The sequence below is a fragment of the Diabrotica virgifera genome, chromosome 2 (assembly GCF_917563875.1).
Source record: "Diabrotica virgifera virgifera chromosome 2, PGI_DIABVI_V3a".
Lineage (NCBI taxonomy): Eukaryota > Metazoa > Arthropoda > Insecta > Coleoptera > Chrysomelidae > Diabrotica > Diabrotica virgifera.
The window spans coordinates 253,044,172-253,068,356 of record NC_065444.1 but is presented as its reverse complement, the minus strand read 5'-3'; the positions used below and the strand labels follow the sequence as shown (position 1 = coordinate 253,068,356).

The window sequence follows — 24,185 nt, the reverse complement described above, 5'->3', positions numbered from 1 at the left end:
CTGCGTATTCAAAGTCATAAAAACTCTGTAGAATTAATAATATCTGCATGATAACTGATGTAGAAAGAGGTAGCATTATTGATGCACATCATCAGCAAATAGTAAACTCAGAGATCAGAAGATGGGAAGATCTACTTTAAAGGATAAACTGTAGTAGGGAAGACCGGGTCTAGTTGTCACAGTTTTTGGTTCTGGCTCTGTAACTCAGATACATTTTATTTTTTTTTAAACCAAACTTTCTCCAAACAATGAGTTGGTATGTAGGCTACCCATTCATATTTGTTTAAAATTCTATGTACTAGCAGTTAAAATGGTAAGATGGTTTAACCTTTGACAGGATTTGTGTGACAGTACCTGGGGCAAGTTGTCACAGTATTACAAAAATAAAGTAAACAAGAAATAAAACCTTTTTATTCAAAGAAGAACTCACGAACTTAGAAAGAACTACATATCGTCCTCACAGTCACAATTGTGGCACACATAAAATTGGTTTCCATTGGTGCAGTCTGTATGTGTCCATTGTTTGCATGCTGTACATTAAATCTAACTCTCAATAAAAGCACTATAAACTTAAGAAGTAAGAATAATTTCTTACTTCAATATGTGTTAAATCAAAGTACCTATCAGAAGCTTTTTTCAAATATTTTTCTAGTTCGATTTCTTCGCTCTCATAGAACACGAGTCGAGATTTTTTTTATCCCATTTGGACAGTTCTATTGGACGTAATAAGTAAACAGCAGCATATAAAACCGTCTACACAGCGTGTCTGCTTAAGTTGGAGACATATGGGAAACTTTTTTATTATTAATTTTACGAAAAAAAGTTATTCTTTATAAAAAGTTCTGCATGCCCCAAAACCTAAGATTCAATCATCATATACCAAATTTTGTTAATATTATACGAGGTATGTCAAAAAATATGAATTTCGGTCAATGGTAAAATACCTTTATTTCTCTCAATATCGAAAATTCTTATGATAAAAAGTTGTTTGGAATTAAAAACTAAGATCAAATATGCAATTACATGCTTCTAATTGAAAAAAAATTTTTTTTCAAATTTATGGATACCCAACATCGTTTTTAATTATTACAAATATGATAACTCGTTTATTATTCATTTTAAGAAAAAAAAAGTTATTCTTCATAAAAAGCTTTGCATGGTCTAAAATCTAAGACACAACCATGATATATAAACTTTTATTAATTTTATACGAGGTGTGTCAAAAAATATGAAATTCGCTCAAGATTATATGTAGTACCTTTATATTTCACAATATTTCAATTAGAAGGATGTAATTGCATATTGAAACATAGTTTTTAATTCTAAACAACTTTTTTAATAACCGTTTTCAATATTGTGAAAAATAAAGGTACTTTACTCTTTAGAGCATGAAGACTTTTTACAAAGAATAACTTTTTTTCGTAAAATGAATAACAAAAAAGTTTCCCATATGTTTCCAACTTAAGTAGACACGCTGTATATGTAAATAATACCAAACTTGAGCAAGTTGATAAAATCGTTTACCTTGGACAGCAACTAGAGCAGGCTAGAGCCGCTTTTAGAAGGATGTCCAAGGTGTTATGTAACAGAGACCTAAAATTGGCATTGAGGATCCGCCTACTTCGCTGCTACGTGTTCTCGGTTTTACTTTATGGTGTCGAGTCCTGGACTGTGAATAAAATCGATCTAAATCGCTTGAGGCTTTCGAAATGTGGTGCTATAGAAGAATTTTAAAAGTTTCCTGGGTAGAGAAGATTCGAAACTCCACAATACTAGAACGTCCCAGCAAGACTACTGAGATCATAAAAAGCATCAAGCAGAGAAAGCTGGAGTACTTCGGACATGTAATGAGAGGTCCCAAATATAGGCTGCTACAAAATATTATGCAAGGAAAAATAACAGGCAAACGCAGTCCAGGACGAAGAAGAACCTCATGGTTGAAGAACTTGCGAGATTGGTATGGTGTTGATACAAGCATGCTATTCAGGGTGGCAGTGAATAAAATTAAGATAGCTATGATGGTAACCAACGTTCTGAAAGGACATGGTACATGAAGAAGAAGATTTGGTCTCTTGTGGTGCTGTCTCCACTACTTTTCAATGTCTTCAGTGAAGCGGTATTTCAAGAAGCGCTCTCAGATTCAATAGAAGGTATATCTATCAATGGAGAAGTTTTGAACAACTTACGTTTTGCAGACGATACAGTAGTAATAACAGATAACAACAATGATTTACAGAACGTAATGCAATGCCTTAATGAACGCTGTCATGAGTACGGACTGAAGATGAATTTAAAGAAAACTAAATGCATGATCATAGCTAAATCAGCACACGCAAATATCCAATTAACTATTGAAGATACTGTAATTGAGAGTATGGATAACTACAGACACTTAGGAACATTAAACTTAAAAAGTTTCTTTGTTGTCGGGATATAAGGTTAGAACTACGCCTAAAGATGCTTCGATGTTACGTGTTCTCTACTCTTATTTATGGCTTGGAAGCGTGGACATTGAAACAAGTCCATTTGAATAAGTTGGCCACCTTTGAATTTTGTTGTTACAGAAGAATCCTACGAATATCATGGATTCAAAGAATGTCGAAGGATAGGAAATCAACCGGAAATAATACTATCAAAAGACGAAAACTTGAGTACATGGGACATGTGATAAGAGGGCAAAAATACTCATTATTACAACTTATTATGCAAGGCAAAATCCGAGGAAAGCGAAATGTGGGAAGACGAAGAACATCCTGGCTTAAGAACTTACGGGAATGGTTCGAATGCAGTAGTGCAGAGCTATTTAGAGCGGCAGTCAACAGGGTCCGCATTGCCATGATGATTTCCAACCTTCAATAGAGGATGGAACTTAAAGAAGATTGGTCTCTGGCATTTTTTTGATAAATCTTGCTAAACTCCGATAATGTATACCAAAATCTCGTGCAGCTTTCCTAATGCTGGGGCCACAGTAACGTCTAATGCCCTTAATTAACGCATTATTTGCATTACAGATATGGCAAATAATGTGTTAATTAACGGCATTAGACGTTAATGTGGCCCCAGCATATGTTCCTCATTTCTTACAGCTTCTGCTGCTCTCAAGAAAACATCCAACTGTGGAGTAACTCAATGGGTCTTTCGCTTGTATGTTCTAACCACCTGAAAGTAATTAGGTATCAAAAGCAATTAAAATTGTTACATTATATGTAAAATATTAAGTTTTACCGAGCCACTAACAAAAGCGGAGTCTGAGAAATAATTATGTTATGTGTAACACGGATTATAGTCTCAGAACGGCAACACTATAACAATCATTTTAATCCTGTAGGTATTATATCCTCGTCGGTCTTGACGGTCCAGTTAGCTGGGGCTCAGTCGATCGACAAGTTTAGTGGATTTGCGATTTGCGGTCGCTGGTTCGAGCCTCAGCTAGGTCATGAAATTTATAAAAGGCCAACGCCGTAGTATAAAACTCGATAGAGTCTACGGCTTGGTCTGGAATAAACTGGCGTCTGATCGGCCTATGGAGGAGCGGTACGGGAAGGGATAAGGGCTTCCGGCTTGGTGATACTCCTCCATAGATCCCTACCGAAGGGCGTTGACGCCTAAGAACGGTGTGTATATATAGGTATTAAATCGCTTTTTCACAAATACGTTTACTTTTGACAAATCCACAAATGATTTACCCTGTATTCTGCACCAATCTAACTTGATTTTAATACGTTCTAAAATCATTTCAACAGATTTAAATGCTGCGGGGCAAGTTGTCACAGTGACATCTTGCCCCGTATAATTTGTGACAACTAGCCCCACATAAGCTTCCGTAACTGAATGTCAAATCAAAAATATTCAAATGAATAAATATATTAAAATATGCCTACATTGTAGCCTACAAGATTGACAGTACCCTTTAAAATATATTTTTCCACCTACCTCTACCGAAAGTATACTTTTCCGGACCTGATTGTAGGGAGCAAAGTTGTACTTTTCCTCACTAGGGAGGAAAAGTAAATGTGACGTCATGGTATTTCATTCATGAAATATAACTTATTGACGCCCTGTACAATATCTATTTTCTATTACGTAAGTATCTATATATTTTAACGTTTATTTAAAAACACTCTGTATTTTGCAGAATGGTAAAAAACAGTAAATTGTTATTCTGATTTAACAATGTTTACGTTAATAATTTGACTTATATTTGACAATTGGCAGTTATATTGTACCTCCTTGTTAGTTTCAGTTCTAATAAATTTTTCCACCTACCTCTACCGAAAGTATACGTTTCCGGACCTGATTGTAGGGAGCAAAGTTGTACTTTTCCTCCCTAGGGAGGAAAATATTTTTCCTCCCTAGGGAGGAAAAGTAAAAGTGACGTCATGGTATTTCATTCATGAAATATAACTTACTGACGCTCTGTATAATATCTATTTTCTATTACGTAAGTATCTATACATTTTAACGTTTATTTAAAAACACTCCATATTTTGCAGAATGGTAAAAAACAGTAAATTGTTATTCTGATTTAACAATGTTTACATTAATAATTTGACTTATATTTGACAGTTGACAGTTATATTGTACCTACTTGTTAGTTTTAGCTCTAATAAATTTTGTTGGTAGTTACATAAATAAATTAAGTAAAAATGAAAAAATGACTTGTTATTTGAGGAAGGTGGAAAAACCATATGTATAACATGGGAGTAAAGTGCCTTTTCCTCCCTTGAATGATTACTGCCCTCCGCTACGCGTCGGGCAGTAAACTTCATTCTCGGGAGGAAAAGTAGCACTTTCCTCCCTTGTTATACAAATAGCTATTGTTGGTTAGTTATATAAATAAATTAAGTAAAAATGAAAAAATAACTTGTTATTTGAGGAAGGTGGAAAAACCATATGTATAACATGGGAGGAAAGTGCTACTTTTCCTCCCGAGAATGAAGTTTACTGCCCGACGCGTAGCGGAGGGCAGTAATCATTCAAGGGAGGAAAAGTAGCACTTTCCTCCCTTGTTATACAAATAGCTATTTCTTACCTTGGTTTCACAAATTCACTCACAGAACGAGATGACTGAATATTAAAAATGTTACATGCGTAGCTCCAAAACACATTCACACAAATAAGAGAAATAATTAAGTACTCTCCGATCTCTGAAATATTTTGTGTGGAATAAGGCGTTTCATTCCCAGTCATTTGTTTCGAGCTTGTGTCAAATGTCGTATAATCCGTGTATATTAATATTATACACAGATTATATAACATATGACAGAAGCTCGAAACAAATGACAATCGATGAAAAGCACTATTGGTGATGAATAAGACCTTTTGAGTGTAGATGACACAGCGTGTAACTTCAAGAATAAGGTAAAAATCGGCATTGTGACAACTTACCCCTGTGACAACTAGCCCCGGTCTCCCCTATTTAGCTAGGGCAAAATGTAGCTATGCGAGGATCGAGCTCCGAACTCTATAAAAAAATAAAGGCAATATCTTTTAATTAATTTAGACCATAGCCAAGTCTGATCCTCTTATTTCGGAACATATACAACGTATTCATATGAATAGGGTTTTTCATTCACAGTCATTTGTTTCGAGCTTCTGTCATAATATGGCGTATAATCATATATATGACAGAAGCTCGAAACAAATGACAATCGATTAAAAGCCCTATGAAAGTCGTGGCTGATTACCAGTAGTAATTACACGAGAGCTCTGAAATTGTCGATTTTTATCCCGACTGACACTTCGACAGTTTTAATTTATTACGTCAAAGTGTCACGAAGGCAAAACAAATCGGTCATTTTTAAGAGCTCGAGAGTACCTAATTCGATAAGATTATTTCATGAATAAAACTGTATTTTGAAATCATTTTAACTACTATTTTATTGAGATATTCACCTGAATATTTGCTAAATCTGTTTATTGGTGTTTTCTGTGACAGTTTGTAAAACATTAATTATTGTCATTAATGTCACTGAATGTTCATTTTCCGTAACAACGAAGGGCATCTGATGTAATATACTTGACGACGGGAAATTATCAAAAATTATCGGGTATAATATCACAAGAGAGTGAGAATAAATTGAAAATAATGCGACAGTTTTTCGAAAATTTGTTGTCTGCCACAGAATCTTTCTGTGGCATCACTAAAGATGCTACGAAAAACGATGTTCAGAAATGGCTGATAAAGAATCATCAAAATAAATGGAGAGCCACTCAAGGGCAAATCCAGACTAAAAAAATAATCAAGAATATTAATAAAAAACTCTCAAACAGTTTGATGAACCTCAATAAACGAGAGATCAAAACGGTCACTGAAATGGTGACCGAACATTGCAGTTTAAGAAATCACCTATACCCTATACAAACTAGGTAAGGTGAATGAACCATGGTGCAGAAAGTTCGAAATGGAAGAATAGACTGCCATACACATATTATGCCATTGCAGTTTGCTATCTGATGTAAGGCAGGAATTCACTGGTCAACTGAGGTTTGAACTAGAGAAGATCCTAAAACTACCAATAAGAAAACTGTTGCCCTTCGTTGAGACCACAGAACTTATTAGAGTTTAAGGGAAAAAACAAGGTATGGTACAAAGGTCTTATGACCAAGTGCCAGAGACTAATGAGTCTCGCCTGAGTTAAGAAGAAGAAGAAGAGAACCTTTCCTATACCCAGCTTGCTCCTTAGGCTGATTGAAATCTAATTTTCGTTCTAAGCGTTTTGTGATTATTTGGTAAACCATTTGTAGAAATGAGAAAACAGAATTCATCATCCAGCTTCTTCTTTTGTCCACTGCAGGACATAATCCTCCTCAGCACGTCTCCAGGAAGTTCGATATTGTGCTAATTGCATCCAACTACCATCTATTCTTTCTTTCTCACGACAACAGACTTATCAATCTATAATTCTCTAGATCTGATATATATCTCCTTTTTTTGTAAGTACCTACTAGGAGAGTAATTGCATTGTTCCGTTTTGTAGGGACTGTACCTTGGTTTATAGTATGATAAAATTGATCCAAATAACGGCATAACCCAGACATCCAAAGTGAAAGTTATCCTCCAACACCAAATTGTTCTATATATGGTCCACATAATGTTCAGAAAAAAGTCACACCATTGTGAGCGTCGGGTTTGGGGGAGAGGGGGAGAAATCGGTAAATTCGTAGATTTTTAGGTTTTTCGTCAATATTTCTAAAACTATGCGGTTTAGCATGAACCAACTTCTATACAAAAATGTTCTACATCAAATTTGAAATAAAAAGGTCCTATGCATAATCCTTCTAAAATGAACGGTTCCAAAGTTACGGAGGTAGTATAGTGTAATTGGTCCAAAAAAAAACGCCTAACCCAGACATTTAAAGTAAAAGTTTTCCTCCAACACCAAATTGTTCTATATGGTCCACATATTGTTCAGTAAAAAAGTTACATCATTTTGAGCGTCCGGTTTGGGGTGGAGATGGGAGAGAAGTCGATAAATTAGTAGTTTTTTTACGTTTTTCGTCAATAGTTCTAAAACTATGCTTAAGCGTAATCAATGTTCTATACAAAAATGTTCTACATAAAATTTAAAACAAAAAAGGTTCTATACATAATTGTTCAAAAATCAACGGTTCCAGAGTTACGGAGGGTGAAAGTGGAGGTTTTCGATACTTTTTATATTATTTGGACAATTGATGATGATTTTGGGTGGTTAGGTTGGCGTTTCTTCAAGGGCTTATCACTAACATACCATCGGCCACTGAAATAGTAAATTTTATTTACAAAAAAATTTCTTTCATCAGTAATAATATTATAAATTGCCCAAAAAATATAAACAGTATCGAAAACCTCCAATTTTTACCCTCCGTAACTCTGGAACCGTTGATTTTATAACAATTATGTATTGGACCTTTTTTGTTTTAAATTTTATGTAGAAAATTTTAGTAAAGAACATAATTTACGCTAAAGCATTTACGGCCCAAACCCGAAGCTCAAAATGGTGTGACTTTTTTCTGAACATTATGTGGACCATATAGAACAATTTGGTGTTGGAGGATAACTTTCACTTTGGTTGTCCGGGTTTGGGTCTAGTTATACCATACTATTAGACATAGGTTAAATAGTTCAGTTACTACTTCTAGCAGTTTCTTGTCTCCTACTTTAACAGCTGCTATTACTATTTGGTCGTCTCCCGGAACCTTGTTGTTTTTATTTTCTTTAGGGTTCGTTTCACTTCTTCTATGGTTATGTTAAGCAGATTATGTTAGATTTAATTAATTAGTTTTAAATGGAAGATATCTTTGATCCAAGAATAAAGAGAAAAGATATTTGAAGAAAAACTGAGACATCAGATTACAACAATGTTCATGATATGTCACGATGTTTGCTTTTAATAGCACCCGTTATAAAATAATCGTCAAAAAAGCGCAGATATCGTTCATTAAGCGAATAAGTGGATACATTCCTCTAATGGCATAAAAAATAAAATGCAAAATGCTTACCATCATCTTGTCGGAGGAGAAATGCAATGCACCATGTGTGTGCGTCCTACTTTCGTGGCTTGGGAATGCGGTCTCTTTCATTATTGACTGTTTTTCAATGAACGCGATGCGCCGCTATCGCGATCAGTTTTACCGCGTATTGTTTCATATAAAAGTGCGCACTTTTTAGCCAACTTAACCGCAAATACAGGTTGGGAGAAGAACAACACAACACGACCATATCTATAAGGTGAGTCACAGATGCGCTGTGGTACCTACCTAATACATTTTAATAAGACTGTTAATGCTATATTATATGTAAAACCATAACATATACTTACTTATACTTATATCGGTATTACAAGTTCCTATAAATTCGATAAATGTCCGAAATATCCTACAATCAGTTTTGCAAGGCAGATAAACAACAGATGCAATTTTCATTATAAGGAAGCTGATTTAAAAACACAGGAATAAAGAAACAGATGCTCATATAGTATTTATTTATCTTGCGAAAGCATAGAGTTCTCCAGGAAATTCTGTGATTCAGCTGGTAATTTCTATTCAACAGTTCTTTGTTAATAGCTCATGTATTGTTTTTAGTAATGCTTCTCATAGCTTCTCATCCTTCAATAGCTCCGATGCTATTTGATCCGATTTCTCGGCAATGTCTGCTTGTTCTTACGATATACCATGATTGGCTTCCCTCCTATCTCCCTCTACATTTTCCTTAAAATGTTCTGTCCATCTTATTAGTATTTTTGCTGTTCCGTCAATGTATTACACACCTCGTATCTACTCTATCTACTCATCGTTGTACTCGGTTTGAATTATTTTCTGCATAAGTCTCTGGTAAAACTTACTTGTCAAATTCATACACGAATGCAAGCAGTGTATGGAAACATATGTTTTGCCCATCCAACTGTCAAGCAATGGTGTCAAAATTTTAAGAGTGGAAGACAGGATATGAATGATAAGCTGCGGCCATTGCATTGAGTAATGCATCAACAGACAGGAATGGCATGTGCGGAAGGCTTGATTAGAGAAAATCGTCGAATTTCAATAAGAGCAATTTCAGAAAATTATGGTGTGAGTATAGGATCTGGCTATAGTATCTTACACAAACTAGATTACAGCAAGGTTTGTGGCCAATAGGTTCCTCATTTTTTGTCGGAGGACCAAAAAAACTTGCGAATGGGTTTATCTTTGCAACATCTCAAGGAATACAGTCAAAACGATAATGACTTTCTTGGGAATGCGGTCTCTTTCATTATTGACTGTTTCATTGACAATGAACGCGATGCGCAGCTATCGCGATCAGTTTTACCGCGTTTTAATTGTTTCATGTAAAAGCCCGCATTAGCCTTTAATCCCAAATACAGGTTGGGAGAAGAACAACACAACCATATTTATAAGGTGAGTCACAGCTGCGCTGTGGTAGTACATTTAATAAGACTGTTAACCCTATTATTATATTAAAATCCACAAGGAAAAATTTCCTGTAGCTGACTGTATACCATTAATTACAAAAATTGAAAAAAAATCTTCTGTGTAAAAGGTATATTTATTTTAAAAACCCCAATAAAGGGCTACAATTACAAAACAGAACGTTTTAGCTCTAAAGAGAGCATCATCAGGGTTCTTTGGAAGCTCTACATGCTAAGCCACCAAAAATACATGGGTTAAACCCTTAAAATGTCGACTAAAAGTCTTACATTAAAATGTTATATACTAAATCCTGACGATGGATGAAATTAATAAAGATACCCTAAGGCATTATATGACTATTCCACGAAGCACGTGGGTGGTTGAGTCGAAATCTATATCTTCACAAAGAGAAAGGTGAAAGCCAACCCTCACAGGTTGGCTTTCACCTTTCTCTTTGTGAAGACAGAGATTTCGACTCAACCACCCACGTGCTTCGTGGAAAGTCATATAATGCCTTAGGGTATCTTTATTAATTTAATCCATCGATCGTCAGGATTTTTGCCCATGTATTTTTGCTGGCTTAGCATGTAGAGCTTGCAAAAAACACTGATGATGCTCTCTTTAGAGCGAAAACGTTCTGTTTTGTAATTGTAGCCCTTTATTGGGGTTTTTAAAATAAATATACCTTTTACACAGAAGATTATTCTTTAAATTTTTTATTATATAACGAATGCCGAATAGACCTACTAGGGGCGTGTAATTAGAACGAAAAGATACAATGTTTCGGAAAAAATCAAACAAGGTTATATTTTTCTAAAACTTTTTTTGTTAGTTTATAAATATGTTAAAGTAAAAAGTTCTACTCACAAATTTCTCCGCTAATTGTTTATTAATTGTTTAAACAATAACAATTGTTTTGTATAGGTAAATAATGTTAAAAATATGGGTGAATTCAACATTTTATTTTGATAAATAGTTTTGATTATGCTGAACCCGAATCTGACATTACAATTTGCAAATTCAAAATGGCGGATTCAAAATGGCGGATTTTTTCCTAAAAATCGTTAAAAAGTGGTTGTAAAATCCGAATTTTTTTTATAAAACGTGTTTGTTTGCATATATGTGGATATTTTTGAGAGGTTGCTGTACCTAAATCAAATTTTGATAATTTAGATTATAAAATGGCAGATCCAAAATGGCGAATAACTTAAAAAGTAGTTGTAAAATCATAATTTCTTTACAAAATGTATTTATTTCTACATATATTTATTTTTGAGTGCTTTGATAGACCTAACTTAAATGTTAACATTATAAACTATAAAATGGCGGATCCAAAATGCGGATTTTCTTAAAAGAACATAAAAAGGAGCATTTTTCTAAAACATTTATTGTCTTTATTTTTAACAGGTTGTTGAATCTGAATTAAAGATAAAATTTAAATTTCAAAATGCCGGATCCAAAATGGCGGATATTTAAATGAAAAACAAGTAGAATACAATCAAACAAATATGGAATTTCATTCTTAAAAAAAAGATAAACAAAAATTTTCACAATAATATTAAAACTTAAAATGTATTAGAAAGAATATTTAAAAAAAAAACAAATTTTCGATTAGAAGGATATAATTACATATTGGAACATAGTTTTTAATTCCAAACAACTTTTCTTTATAATAATTTTCGATATTGTGAAATATAAAGGTACTTTTCTCTTGAGTGAAATTCATATTTTTTGACATACCTCGTACAAAATTAACAAAATTTGATATTTGATGGTTGCATCTTATGTTATATACGATGCAGAGTATTTTATAAAGAATAATTTTTTTCGTAAAACTGATATTAAAAAAGTTATCAATAGGTTCCAAGTTACGCAGACATACTGTATAAGAGCTAAAAAAAATTTTTTTTTGTTGAACATTTATTATTGTTGAAGCTTATTGTTAAATGTATTTTAGGTAAGTTTTACAGAAAAAAGTTTTGATCACTCTGTATATACATTTTTTCAGCTGGTAATTTTCGGTTTTTGTATTACATTTTTGTTATCTTTCTTAGTTTTCTCAAAAATAAATTATTTATTTCATTTTTAAACTAAAATAATTCAGTGTTTTTTCAAGATTACATCCCAGGCTTTAAAAAAATAGCAAAAAAACTGTATTAGATTTATTCAAACTTGAGTAATACCGTCTTAAATTGGTGGGAATTCTGTAAAACTACGAAGTTTTCAAAAATTACATTTTTTGAGACATGGTATTATTTGAATTAAATTTTTGAGATTTTTTTTGAATAAAGGATCGTTTAGTAAGATGATTGAGAGTTAAGTTTTGCAAATTTGAGAGTTTTATAAGTAAAATTGTATTAGTTACACATTTTTAAATCATTTTTAAACAAAATTCATGTAAGGCTCAATTTCCGCCCACACCGTACTTATGTCCATACATTTTATTTCTTTTTATTACAACCATAAGATAGCTTATTTCATCTTCTTTCATGTCCAATTTGTAAAATTTCTTTTGATCCATTAGTTAAAGAATTACATAAAAAAAAAACTCAACCGTGCACTTCTTCCAACGCTAGTTTACAGTGCGCCAATGTGTGTGAGAAGAGTGACTTTAGCGTTATAAATAAAAAATTACAGAAGCTAGAGATTTAATTTTAGAAAAATCTTCGTATAAGGTTTTTTTTGTAAAATTTTCTGAATTTTTCAATGGTAAAGTCAGTTTTTTTCTAAAAATTATATTTTCGGAGTTATTTAAAAAAACATCTAACTTCGCTGTTCATTTGTTTAATAAAAATGAAGCACCCACTTCTCGAGTAGAACTTTTTGATATGTTGTTTATTAAACATTTCTTAATGAAATTACAAAAAGTTTTATCTTGTTTGATTTTTTCCGAAGTGAAAATCTAAATGCACTCCCCTATACTTTGTAAAACCAAAGGCAGTACTTTTTTGTATGAGCGCAATGAGCTAGTAGCTAGTAGCTTGAAGATATACGACTAACTATGAGATAAGTTTATATATACTTTCGCATTGTGTTAGACATTATGAATAATGAAAATAAACATAAATTAAAGCTGCCTTTATCAACTTTTGAACGAAATTATAGTAGGTACTTACTTTACTTACTTTTTCGAGTCTAGATCTGACTATAGTTTTTCTGCCTAGTATCGGGCTAAGGCTATACCCTTTGTATTTACGAGCCATAAATTTTGGAGGTAGCTACTATAGTTCAGGGTCTTTGCCGGCTTTCAGAAGGGCTACCACTTTTGATTTGCGCCACAGTCCTAGAATCTGGTAGGCAGTCCAGAAGATGTTAAATAACGTCCATACCATTTTTGAGCTCTTCCGTGGTAAATGGGTTCCGCAAGAGTTACTTCCTGTTCTTGAGTTCTTATATTCTTTGGTGCTTTGCAATGATGGCTTATTGCTTTGCCATTCAGAAGCAGTTGGTGGGCTATCTGATTTGGCGTTATTGCATATGGCTGTTTCACCTCTGTGTGATCACCGTTAAGTTTTTTAATCATATTCCAAGCCTGTTTACTGCAATGCGTCATATCCATTTTACTTAATGTCCCTCTCCACCGTATTTGTCTAGAGGTGCTCAGTATCTGCTGCAATCTCTCCCTTATCTCCGCCGTAATTTCGCTAAATGGATCTTTACCTTATTTTTCGTGTATTTTATCATTACACCGTTTTCTTCGTCGTTCAGACTGGATATGTAATATTGTTGACATCCTCTGAGTATGTGTTTACATGAGGTTCGTTTTACAAGTTTGATGAACGCATCATAATTTTTGGGGATCCGGCCTATATTTTCACTTGTGTTTCCAATTCTCACAGTATATTTTTTTCAGTTAGCTTTTTTGAAATTAAACCTTCGTTTGAAAGGTATTGAAATGGTGTAGCGCTCTATAAAGTTATTCCCACGGGCCTATGTTGTGTTTTTGGTGTAGGTTTATATACCTTCTTAACTCAACAGTCCTTTAACGACATGCTGATGAAGCTGAGAGCCGGGTTGTACCCTTTATTCCATATTTTACTTAACGAATAGGGTAGTTTTGGGTCGTACAGCAGTGCCAGGTTGTTTTATTCAGCCCGAGATTCCACAAGAACCCATTTTTGTGCATTAAAGCCTAGTCCCAATGAACATTATGGCTATTTAAATCTCCGAAAATGAATCTGGTTTTTTGAGAAGCAAAATTTTTTGAAGAGGAGAAAACAAAATCTCTTTACGAGTGGTTTATACATAGATATCATTGTAGCCTGTATTTTCAGCTGATGTTACTGGAATATCTGTCCTCAACAGGATGGCGCTTCCATGCTTCGCACTTGGATGTTCAATGATAAGTTGCATTTTCTCAACGCTAAGTCTATGTGATGATATGCCTCGGTGAGTCTTTTGTATGCACAGTATATCACATTTATGGATTTTACATAGTTCAGGCACAATATCCTATTTATTATAAGTAATACCCTCTATGTGTATGGTTATCATTGTTAATGTGATTCTCGTTTGTTTGTTCGGATCCAGTGATGGAAGGATTAGCCCCCCGAAGAACGTTTCCAGGAAGCGCCAGTAACATTTTTATCTTGTTCTTATAATATCACTTAAGTGGAGGATCCTTCCGCGCTCCCTCATTATCGTATCTTCTAAAGGTAGATACAATCAAGCTTCACTCTTCACCTTTAAAAGGCATTATGATTTTTGTCGACATAGTCCGTTCTTTAACGGTAAAATATTGCAAAACCTCTAAATTTTAAAGAACCGCTTGGATTGACATGAAATTTGGCATACACATAGCTAACAAGTCAAAGAAAAAAAGTGATATTGTGCCGATATGTGCTTTTGCCCTGGGGGTGGTATTCACCCCCTATTGGGGGTGAAAAAATATTCGTCTAAAGAAAGTCAGGAAATGGATAAACTGGCTAATTTTAAGTGACTTTTGTTCTATAGAGTTTTTTCACTAAGTCAATACTTTTCGAGTTATTTGGCAGTGAATATGTTCATTTTTTCAACAAAATAACCACGCTTTTAGACGGTTTTTCGCAAATAACTCAAATACTAAGTATTTTGTCGAAAAAACATTCTTAGCAAAAATATAGCCTGTAAAAAATTTAAAAAATGGTGTATATATCACGTCTCTACACCTAGTAGCAGCAGAGTTATAGCTAATGAAAAATAGGTTCATATTCGTCAAATTCCACATGGAACACTTTAACGTGAAATAACCAAAAATGAAGCACATTTCGGGGAAAACTCATTACAACTTATTTAAAGTGTTTAAAAAAAGCTTCATTTTTGTTTTATAAAAAAATTCGAGCATCAAAATTAAACAAGTTACGCTCAAAATAAAGTTAGTCCCTTTTGGTTTTGGTAAAAAAATCGAGAAAATCACCCCCTAATTAGTATGTTAAATTAACTTCGTTACGACTTCACAAGTTTCTGACTCGTGTATATATTGTTTATATGATCTGTAAGTTTCATCGGTTCAAAGTCCTTATTTTTGAAAGGGTTGTAGTTAAAAGGGGTTGAACGAGTCACTGATCACGAATGTATGCAAATTTAGAAACACCAAATCTCAATCAATTTTTGTCTAACAGAAAAACAAAAAAATACATGATATTCAGAAAAGCAAATCTGACTTTTTTTGTTTTTCGAGATTTTTGGTATCTCTAACAATTTTTAAGATATTTTGAAAAAAAAACACATTTTTCAAAATTTTAATTTTTCAAAATTTTACTTTGAAACCAAATTTTTTCAAAAATAAGTACTTTAAATCGATGAAACTTACAGATCATATAAACACAACATAAGTAAAATAATTTGTGGAGCGGTAACGATTAATTTTATTTAAGTTGCTAATTAGGGGGTGGTCTTCCCGATTTTTTTTTGCAAAAACAAAAGGGACCAACTTTGTTTTGAGCGTAACTTGCTTAAATTTAATTCTAGAAACTTTTTGTAAAAACAGAAATAAAGCTTTTTTTAAATACTTTAAAAAAGTTAAAATGGGTTTTTCCCAAAAAGTGCTTAATTTTTTGGATATTTCACGTCGAAATATTCTATTTGAAATTTGGTGAATATGAATATATTTTTCGGTGACTATACGAGATCCAGAGACCTAACGTGTACACCATTTTTTTTACTTTTTTCTAGGCTATATTTTTGCTAAGAACGTTTTTTTCGACAAAATACTTACTTTTTGAGTTATTTGCGAAAAACCGTCTAAAAATGTGGTTATTTTGTTGAAAAATGAACATATTCACTCGCAAATAACTCGAAAAGTGTTGACTTGGCGAAAAAGCTCTATAGAACAAAAGTTACTTAACATTAGTCAGTTTACCCATTTCCGGACTTATTTTGGACATATATTTTTTCACTCCCAAAAGGGGGTGAAAGTCACCCCCAGGGCAAAAGCACACATCGGCACAATATCACTTTTTCTCTTTGACATGTAAGCTATACGTATGCCAAATTCCATGTCAATCCAAGCGGTTCTTTCAAATTTAGAGCAAAAACCGTGAAAGAATGGACTAACAGGACACTCTGATCAAAAAATATAGAATTTTTACCGTCAAGCTGATCCAATTTGTATTTAACAAATTAATTTCATGCGCGTAACTGACTTTCAAAGTTACACTTTTCTGAGAGAACAATTATTCATTCTACACAAAAAGTGCTAATAAACATTTTGTTTCAAAATTATCTCAGCTACATTTCTTGGTGGTTTTACGGAGAAGCCAGGGGGTGGGAGTGGAAAACTTTTTTGCACCTTTTTTGGGTCCCAAAATTGACATACTTAGCAAAATTTAGCTTCTTCGTATGAATTTTAAAGGCTCGTGGCATTTTCGTCTCTGACCACCGGAGTAGGTAGGAAAATATAGATACTAGTCCAGAGAAATAAGATTTTTCTCGTGACACATCTCCCTCCAGGCCGAAACTAAATTTTTTGAGTAGTATGGATATCTGTAATAATACCTATATGTTTCCTGCAGCCAATTTTGAGGATATACATAGTTATAAACAAATGAAGATAAAAAAACGGTAAATTTTCGCTTTTTTCGTCTATTACTAAAAAGTGAAGCATTCTAAACAAATTTGAGAATAAGAAACTCATAAATCATATATAAAAAACTTCAATATGGAGTTCGCTGAATATGTCTATCCTTATTTGTTGCTTAGAAAATTGCAAAATAAGTAATAAATTTTGAGATTTTATAAATGTTCATAATTTATGTAAAAATTAAGTTAGAACCTTCTTGTTACACAGAATGCTGAGACTTCTTGTGCTTAAATTATATTTTAAATTTCAAAGCAATTGGTCAAATAGTTTAAAAGTTATTTAATTTATTCATTTCATGTATTTATTTTTTTTTGCAACACTATAAATCAGAAAATTATGAGGTTACAGTAATACTTCGGACAGTTTATGAAAGAAGAACATTAATACTATTAACTTAATTAAAAAAATGACAAAAAGTAATTTTAAACAGTGTAAAATTATTTTGCAAAAACATGTCGATTTTTTGCTTACTTATAAATAATTAGAATAACTTTTTAACCGTTACCAGTAGAAAACTTATTTTTTCATATTTAGAAAGACTGAATTTTTATACACATTTAGAAAGAAAAACAATTGTCCTAGGACAATTAGGCACGAAGTTAGCCCCCCCTTTTTAATTCACATATTCCTGCAAAATAATTTTGCAATATCACTGGTCAACAAAAAAAATTGAAAAAAAATGAACAGACACTCTGATGGGTGTTCTTTACTAATTTTGGGTCGCTGAACTCGAATATAACCTCCGTTTTTTTCCATCACCCTCCATTTTTCCGCTCCCCCCTATTCTTGCCAAAATAGTGGTGAAATAGGTAAATTTCGTTTAATTTGCTCATTTCGCCGCGATAAATGCCAACTTATAGATTAAAATTACAGTAAAATAATGATTAAGATTATGCCCAACGATAAACATAATTCGGGATCCGAGGGGGCGAAAAAAGGGGAAGAAAGGGGTATTTTTCTGAAAAAAACGTAAAAAATCAGCATTTTTCAGTATTTCTTTTGGAAAAAAAGCGACATTACAGGCCTTTTGCCATTTTTTACACCTTCCCAATACCCCCCTTGAACCGCCTTGCATCATCATATCTCTCTTTTTCACCCTCCCCCCTTAAAGCCCCCTCGTTCTTCAACAAGAAAAAAAAACATAAATATGGATGTACAAAATAAAAAGAAGTTACCTATTTATTTGATACAAACTCTTATGTGATTTTGATTGTATCTGAGAATTATGACAAAAATATGATTAGACAAGGTGGAGGGGGAGAAAAAGTATTGAAATTAATCATAAGGCTAAGCAATCAAAAAGTCTGAAAAAAAAACATACCTGCATCTACTTGGAAATTTTTCTCCTTTTGTAAGCGTCCTCCGGTGTTTCTCGAATTTGAGTCCAACAGTAGTCCGCCAACATATTAGGGTTCCATTTTCCAGCGTATCTCTTCTCCATTTGGGCAATCTGCTGATGAAATCTTTCATCATGCTCGTCCGAAACGGCTCCACAATTTTCCGGGAAAAAACTCAGGTGGGAGTGGAGAAAATGGACTTTCAATGACATATTGCAACCTAAAGCCTTGAAAGATTTAAGTAGCTCATCAATTCGTTGGTGATAGTCATCTGACCTTTTGTTTCCAAGAAAATTGCGACAAACAAAAACAAAAGATTCCCAGGCTCTTTTCTCTTTTCTTGACAAACTGTTGGAGAAAGCATCGTCATCAAATAACTGTTTAATCTGGGGTCCCACAAATACGCTTTCTTTGATTTTGGCATCACTTACCTATATGCGGAAATTTTTGCTTCAGGTATAAGAATCCTTTACCATCCCTATTTAGAGCCTTAACGATTTGTTTAAAAAGGCCCAGCTTAATGTGAAGTGGAAGTATAATGATTTTTTTGTCTACTAAGGCACCAAAAGCGATGTTTTTACAACCGGGAATATCATTCACGCGCAAGGGCCAGTCTTTTCGCACATAATGTTGATCTTTAGCACGGCTGTCCCATTCACAAAGAAAGCAACAAAATTTAGTGTATCCAGCTTGCAATCCAGTTAATATTGCCACTACTTTGAGGTCAGCACAAACATTCCATTGATGATGATCGTAACTAATTTTTTCCAAAATTTTTCTTAGATTGTCATATGTTTCCTTCATACTGGTTGCATAGGCAACAGGGACCGATGGTAGATCATTTCCATTATTAAGTAAAACCGCTTTTAAACTAGTTTTTGAGGAATCAATGAAAAGTCTCCAGTTTTCAGATACGTATGGTATTTTTAGCTCAGTCATTAGTCCTGCAATGTTGTTACAGCTAAATAAATCTTCATCATCATCATCTCGCGAGAAAAAATAAATGAAGGCGGAATTTCTTTTTCTGAAAAACGTAATATTGACATCTTTCTGCAGGAGATTTTTCTGCTGAAGTCGTGAACCAAGAAGCTCAGCTTTTATTTTAGGCAGGTCTAAATCGCGAACTCGTTCAATTCCTCCTGAGTAAAAAGTTGTGGTTCGTTCGAACCGTTAGGCGTGTAGTCTCCATCTTGGCTCCCATGTGAGGTCTCCTCTTCCAGTGGTGACGCATTCTGTTCAGTTGCTGATTCTTCATCATCTAGGGTGTAGTTTACGGGTGATATGGGAACAGGCAACATATTACTATGTTCCACGGGTCTAATTGCCGAAGGGATATTCGGATAAGTGATGGTACGTTTCGATTTTCGCGAAAATCCAGATATTTTCGTCATACAAAAATAACAGTCCTCGGCATGAGAAGTGGGCTCACGCCAGACCATTGGTACAGCGAAGGACATCGGACGTGATTTCCCACGTAACCACGAACTTAAATTAGTGTAACAACTATTGCAACATAATTTTGGGGCCCATGGCTTGTCTTGATCCCCGACTTTGCAACCGAAATAATGCTCATAAGCTTTTCGAACCATCTTATTTAAAGGTCTCCTTTGATTCTTAAAAGTTACATCTCCACAAATATAACAGAAAGAATTCACATCATTCTTACAAAAACGCGGCATTGTAACTCCAAAAACTTTACAAAGAAATGTACTTGAAGCACAGAAAAAAAAACACGTGTGCTAAACGCAAACACCTCACTTTTAAAAACTTCGAGACAGTCTGTCTCGAACAACACGCTCACTGCAACTGGCAGGTGCTTGCTTGCGAATTCAAGTAGTGTAAAAGAGAGAAGGGGGGGGGTGAAAAAGAGAGATAGGAAGGTGCAAAGGGGTAGTGGGAAGGTGTAAAAAATGGCAAAAGGCCTGTAATGTCGCTTTTTTTCCACAAAAAATACTGAAAAATGCTGATTTTTTACGTTTTTTTCAGAAAAATACCCCTTTCTTCCCCTTTTTTCGCCCCCTCGGATCCCCAATTATGTTTATCGTTGGGCATAATCTTAATCATTATTTTACTGTAATTTTAATCTATAAGTTGGCATTTATCGCGGCGAAATGAGCAAATTAAACGAAAATTACCTATGTCACCACTATTTTGGCAAGAATAGGGGGGAGCGGAAAAATGGAGGGTGATGGAAAAAAACGGAGGTCATATTCGAGTTCAGCGACCCAAAATTAGTTAAGAACACCCATCAGAGTGTCTGTTCATTTTTCCATGTTGACCAGTATTTAGAATTATTGTTTGTCATTTTTTTTAAATTAAATTAATAGTGTAAATCTTCTTCTTTCATAAACTATCCAAAGTATTACTGTAACTTCATCATTTTCTGACTTAAAATGTTGCAAAAAAATTAATTTGGGATAAACAAATTAAATAAATTTTAAACGATTTGACCAATTACTTTGAAATTTAGGGTATAAGTTAAGCACCAGAAGTATCAGCATTCCGTGTAATAAGAAGGTTCTAAGTTAATTTTTACATAAGTTATGAATATTTATAAAAACTCAAAATTTATTATTTATTTTGCAATTTTCTAAGCAACCGATAAGGATAGACATATTCAGCGAACGCCATATTGAAGTTTTTTATACGATTTATGAGTTTCTTACTATCAAATTTGTTTAAAAAACTTAACTTTTTGGTAATAGGCGAAAAAAGCGAAAATTTACCGTTTTTTTTATCTTTATATTTGTTTTTAACTCTGTATATCATCAAAATCGGCTGCAATAAACATATAGAATATAGGATATTATTATAGATGTCCATATTACTCAAAAAATTTGGTTTCGCCCTGGAGGGGTTGTGTCACCAACATATTTTTTTCCTTATTTCTCTGAACTATACTTATTCTTGTCAAGGTATAAAAAATGACACTAAACGTTATTGTATTATTAATTATACATGATTCATAGGCATAATATATGCTCTGGTAAATCGTTTTAAATAAACACATAAATACTAGATAATCTCTTTAAAATGAGGTATCAAGGTATAATTTTCGTGTTTATTTGCTATATCTTGTACAAATTGTTCATTATGTTCAGAAATGTTTAAAAAACGTTTTTCGTGACTATTTTATCACTTATTCAGTTACGATGGAGGTATGTTTTTTAAACATATTTTATAATTATAATAGTTGTTAATATTGACCCTGAGTACCGAAGAAGCGTAGAAAATCTCAGTACTACCAGTACTACCTCTTTAGGTATCGTTAGGTTATCGAGAAACTGACTGCAATGCGTTATATTCGGCATCAGATACAATACAACTATAATCATTGCTGGTAAGTAGGTACTTAACTTCAATCTCAGATACGAATAATCTTGATAGATATCTGGCAATTCTATTGTTGTAGGAAAATACAAGGTCCGATTTGATACCAGTTTGTATTTGTCGTGATCTGACGGTATCTAGGTGGTAGTGAAAAGTGGGTAGTGTTTGTGTGGGAAAATGAAGACTGAGGAAACTACATGTAAGTTAATAGTAAAAAAAATTAATGTTTATCCTTTTTTATCAAATATACAGGGTGTTTCATTAATAATTGTCCATATAGTAACTGGAGAAACCTTAGCATAAAATACAAAGATTTAACCTAAAACACTTAAATAAAATGTGGTTCCTTACTGAGTTACAGGGTGTTTTATCTAAAAATTTAAAAACTATTTTTGCTCAGCATTTTAAAACTATTCGACGTATTCTTTTCATACTTGGCAGACTGTGCGACTACTATACACCCTACTAAATTATGATAAACAAACGTTTCTAGCTACTACCAGATGCGTACGACAGGGGATAGTGAATGGTTGACCCTTCTCAAATTCTACGCCACTGGAGGAATTATTATTTTAGTGCCGTTTTTAGATTCTCCGATACATTCTACGTAAATAATATATTCTTCATTGGTAACGATAAAGTAATTAGTTTTCGAGATATTTGAAGTTCAATATGAAACGGCACAGTTATTTTGATTAAAATTTATGATATCATTCATATGATTAAAATTTAAAAACTATTTGTACGCAGTACTTTAAAACTATTTGGCGTATCCTTATCATACTTGACAAAAAGTGTAGGTACTGTACACCCTACTAAATTAAGATAAATAAACGTTTCTAGCTACTACCAGAGGCGTACGACAGGGATAGTGGCTGGTTGACCCTTCCCAAATTGTACGCCACTGAGGAAATTGCTATTTTAGTGTAATTTTTTGATTTTTAAATACTTTTTATGTAAATAATATACTGTTTATTCGTAACGATAAAATGATTAGTTTTCGAGATATTTGAAATTAAAAATGAAGCGACACAATACATTAATCAAAATAACCGTGTCGTTTCATTTTTAACTTCAAAGATCTCGAAAACTAATGACTTTATCGTTACGAATGAAGAGTATATTATTTTCATAGAAAGTATTGGAGAATCCAAAAATTGAACTAAAATAGCAATTCCGCCAGCGGCGTAAATTTTGGAAAGGGTGAACCATTCGCTTTCCCCCGTCGTACGCCTCTGGTAATAGCCAGAAACGTTTGTTTAACATAGTTTAGTAGTTTGTACAGTACCCATACTTCTTGCCAAGTATGAAAAGGATATGTCGAATAGTTTTAAAATGCTGAGCAAAAATAGTTTTTTAATATTTAGATAAAACACCCTATAACTCAGTAAGGAACCACATTTGATTTAAGTGTTTTAGGTTAAATCATCGTATTTTGTGCTAAGGTTTCTCCAGTTACTATATGGACAATTATTAATGAAACACCCTGTATAACACGCTTTTGTTTGAACATTTTTCATATGAGTCTTATAAAAAATTTTATGTTTAATTTTCAGGAATACTTATATTACTCAAAATTAAAATGTGTATAAAAAACTCAATAATGAAATTTAATCTGCTCCTACAAAGAATGATAGCTTTTAGTAATTGTTCAAAGATAACAACAGTGTTTATTATAGACCAAGTCATTTAGTACAAAATAAATCGATTTTTAAATGCAGCACCTATACTAAATTTACAATCAAGATGCAGTAGAAATAAACAAACCAAGACATGTTAAATGCAACTAGGAGCACTCCCAAATCATAATTTACAATGTATATACATTGTAAATCCCAAATCATGATTTCCAAAGTTTATACATTGTAAATTAACACGTTGACGGACAGAACGTCTATAAACGTCTAATTTCCATTGATGTAATGTGACACAACGTCTATATACGTCATTTTTAAAATAACGAATTGTGATAAAAATGTCACATTACATCTACAGATGCATATTACCCCAGGCTGTGGGTGAAAAAACGTGATATAATTCAGGAATTTTTGAAACCTATCAGGTGTTGTAAAGGACGATGCCAGGAATAACTTCTACTAAAATGTGACCAAAAATATTGTGAGCTTTTTTTTATTGCGATTTTCATTTGTTAAATTTGCAATTTTTAAAGATTTTTAATTTTGCAGCTTAGGATATTGATTCTAGAGAAAAACTTTTTAATAGAAAGTTGTAGTAAATTAAAAAACCTACAATTTGAGCTATGGTAAGTTTAATTTCGTTTATTGGTTATTGCAAAACAGGCTGCGAAAGGTCCAAAATGGCCAGTTTTTACAATTGCGGTATTTATTGTACAAATAATTTTTTTTATTTTTTAAAGCTTTAAAATGAAGATCTTTCAATTCCAAACATAAAAAAATTGTAAGGCCGGATTAACGAATTTGTTGCTTAGATATTATAAATTGTTTATCCCAAGGGGTCAAATGTCGAAGGCTATAACTTTTTGAAAAAAAATCGTAGAGAGTTAGTGAAACATCCAATCTCCTTCTAAAGAGTTATATTTTTATATTCTG

The 24,185-nt window shown here is 33.2% G+C and overlaps 3 protein-coding genes across 3 annotated transcripts in view; 2 read left to right on the top strand and 1 right to left on the bottom strand.

The window, feature by feature from the left end:
- The window catches only part of LOC114338227 (uncharacterized), a 212,355-nt gene that overhangs the window by 88,256 nt on the left and 99,914 nt on the right, over nucleotides 1-24,185 (bottom strand). The window lies entirely within an intron of this gene.
- LOC126880538 (uncharacterized) overlaps nucleotides 1,558-24,185 on the top strand; it is a 391,874-nt gene continuing 369,246 nt past the window's right edge. The window contains exon 1 of the mRNA XM_050644461.1: nucleotides 1,558-1,854. Coding sequence (XP_050500418.1) covers nucleotides 1,710-1,854 — 145 coding nt within the window. The 5' untranslated portion in view covers nucleotides 1,558-1,709. The remainder of the gene's footprint in view (nucleotides 1,855-24,185) is intronic.
- Nucleotides 21,696-24,185, top strand: part of LOC114338228 (polyamine-transporting ATPase 13A3-like) — a 161,595-nt gene continuing 159,105 nt past the window's right edge. The window contains exon 1 of the mRNA XM_050644456.1: nucleotides 21,696-21,814. Coding sequence (XP_050500413.1) covers nucleotides 21,793-21,814 — 22 coding nt within the window. The 5' untranslated portion in view covers nucleotides 21,696-21,792. The remainder of the gene's footprint in view (nucleotides 21,815-24,185) is intronic.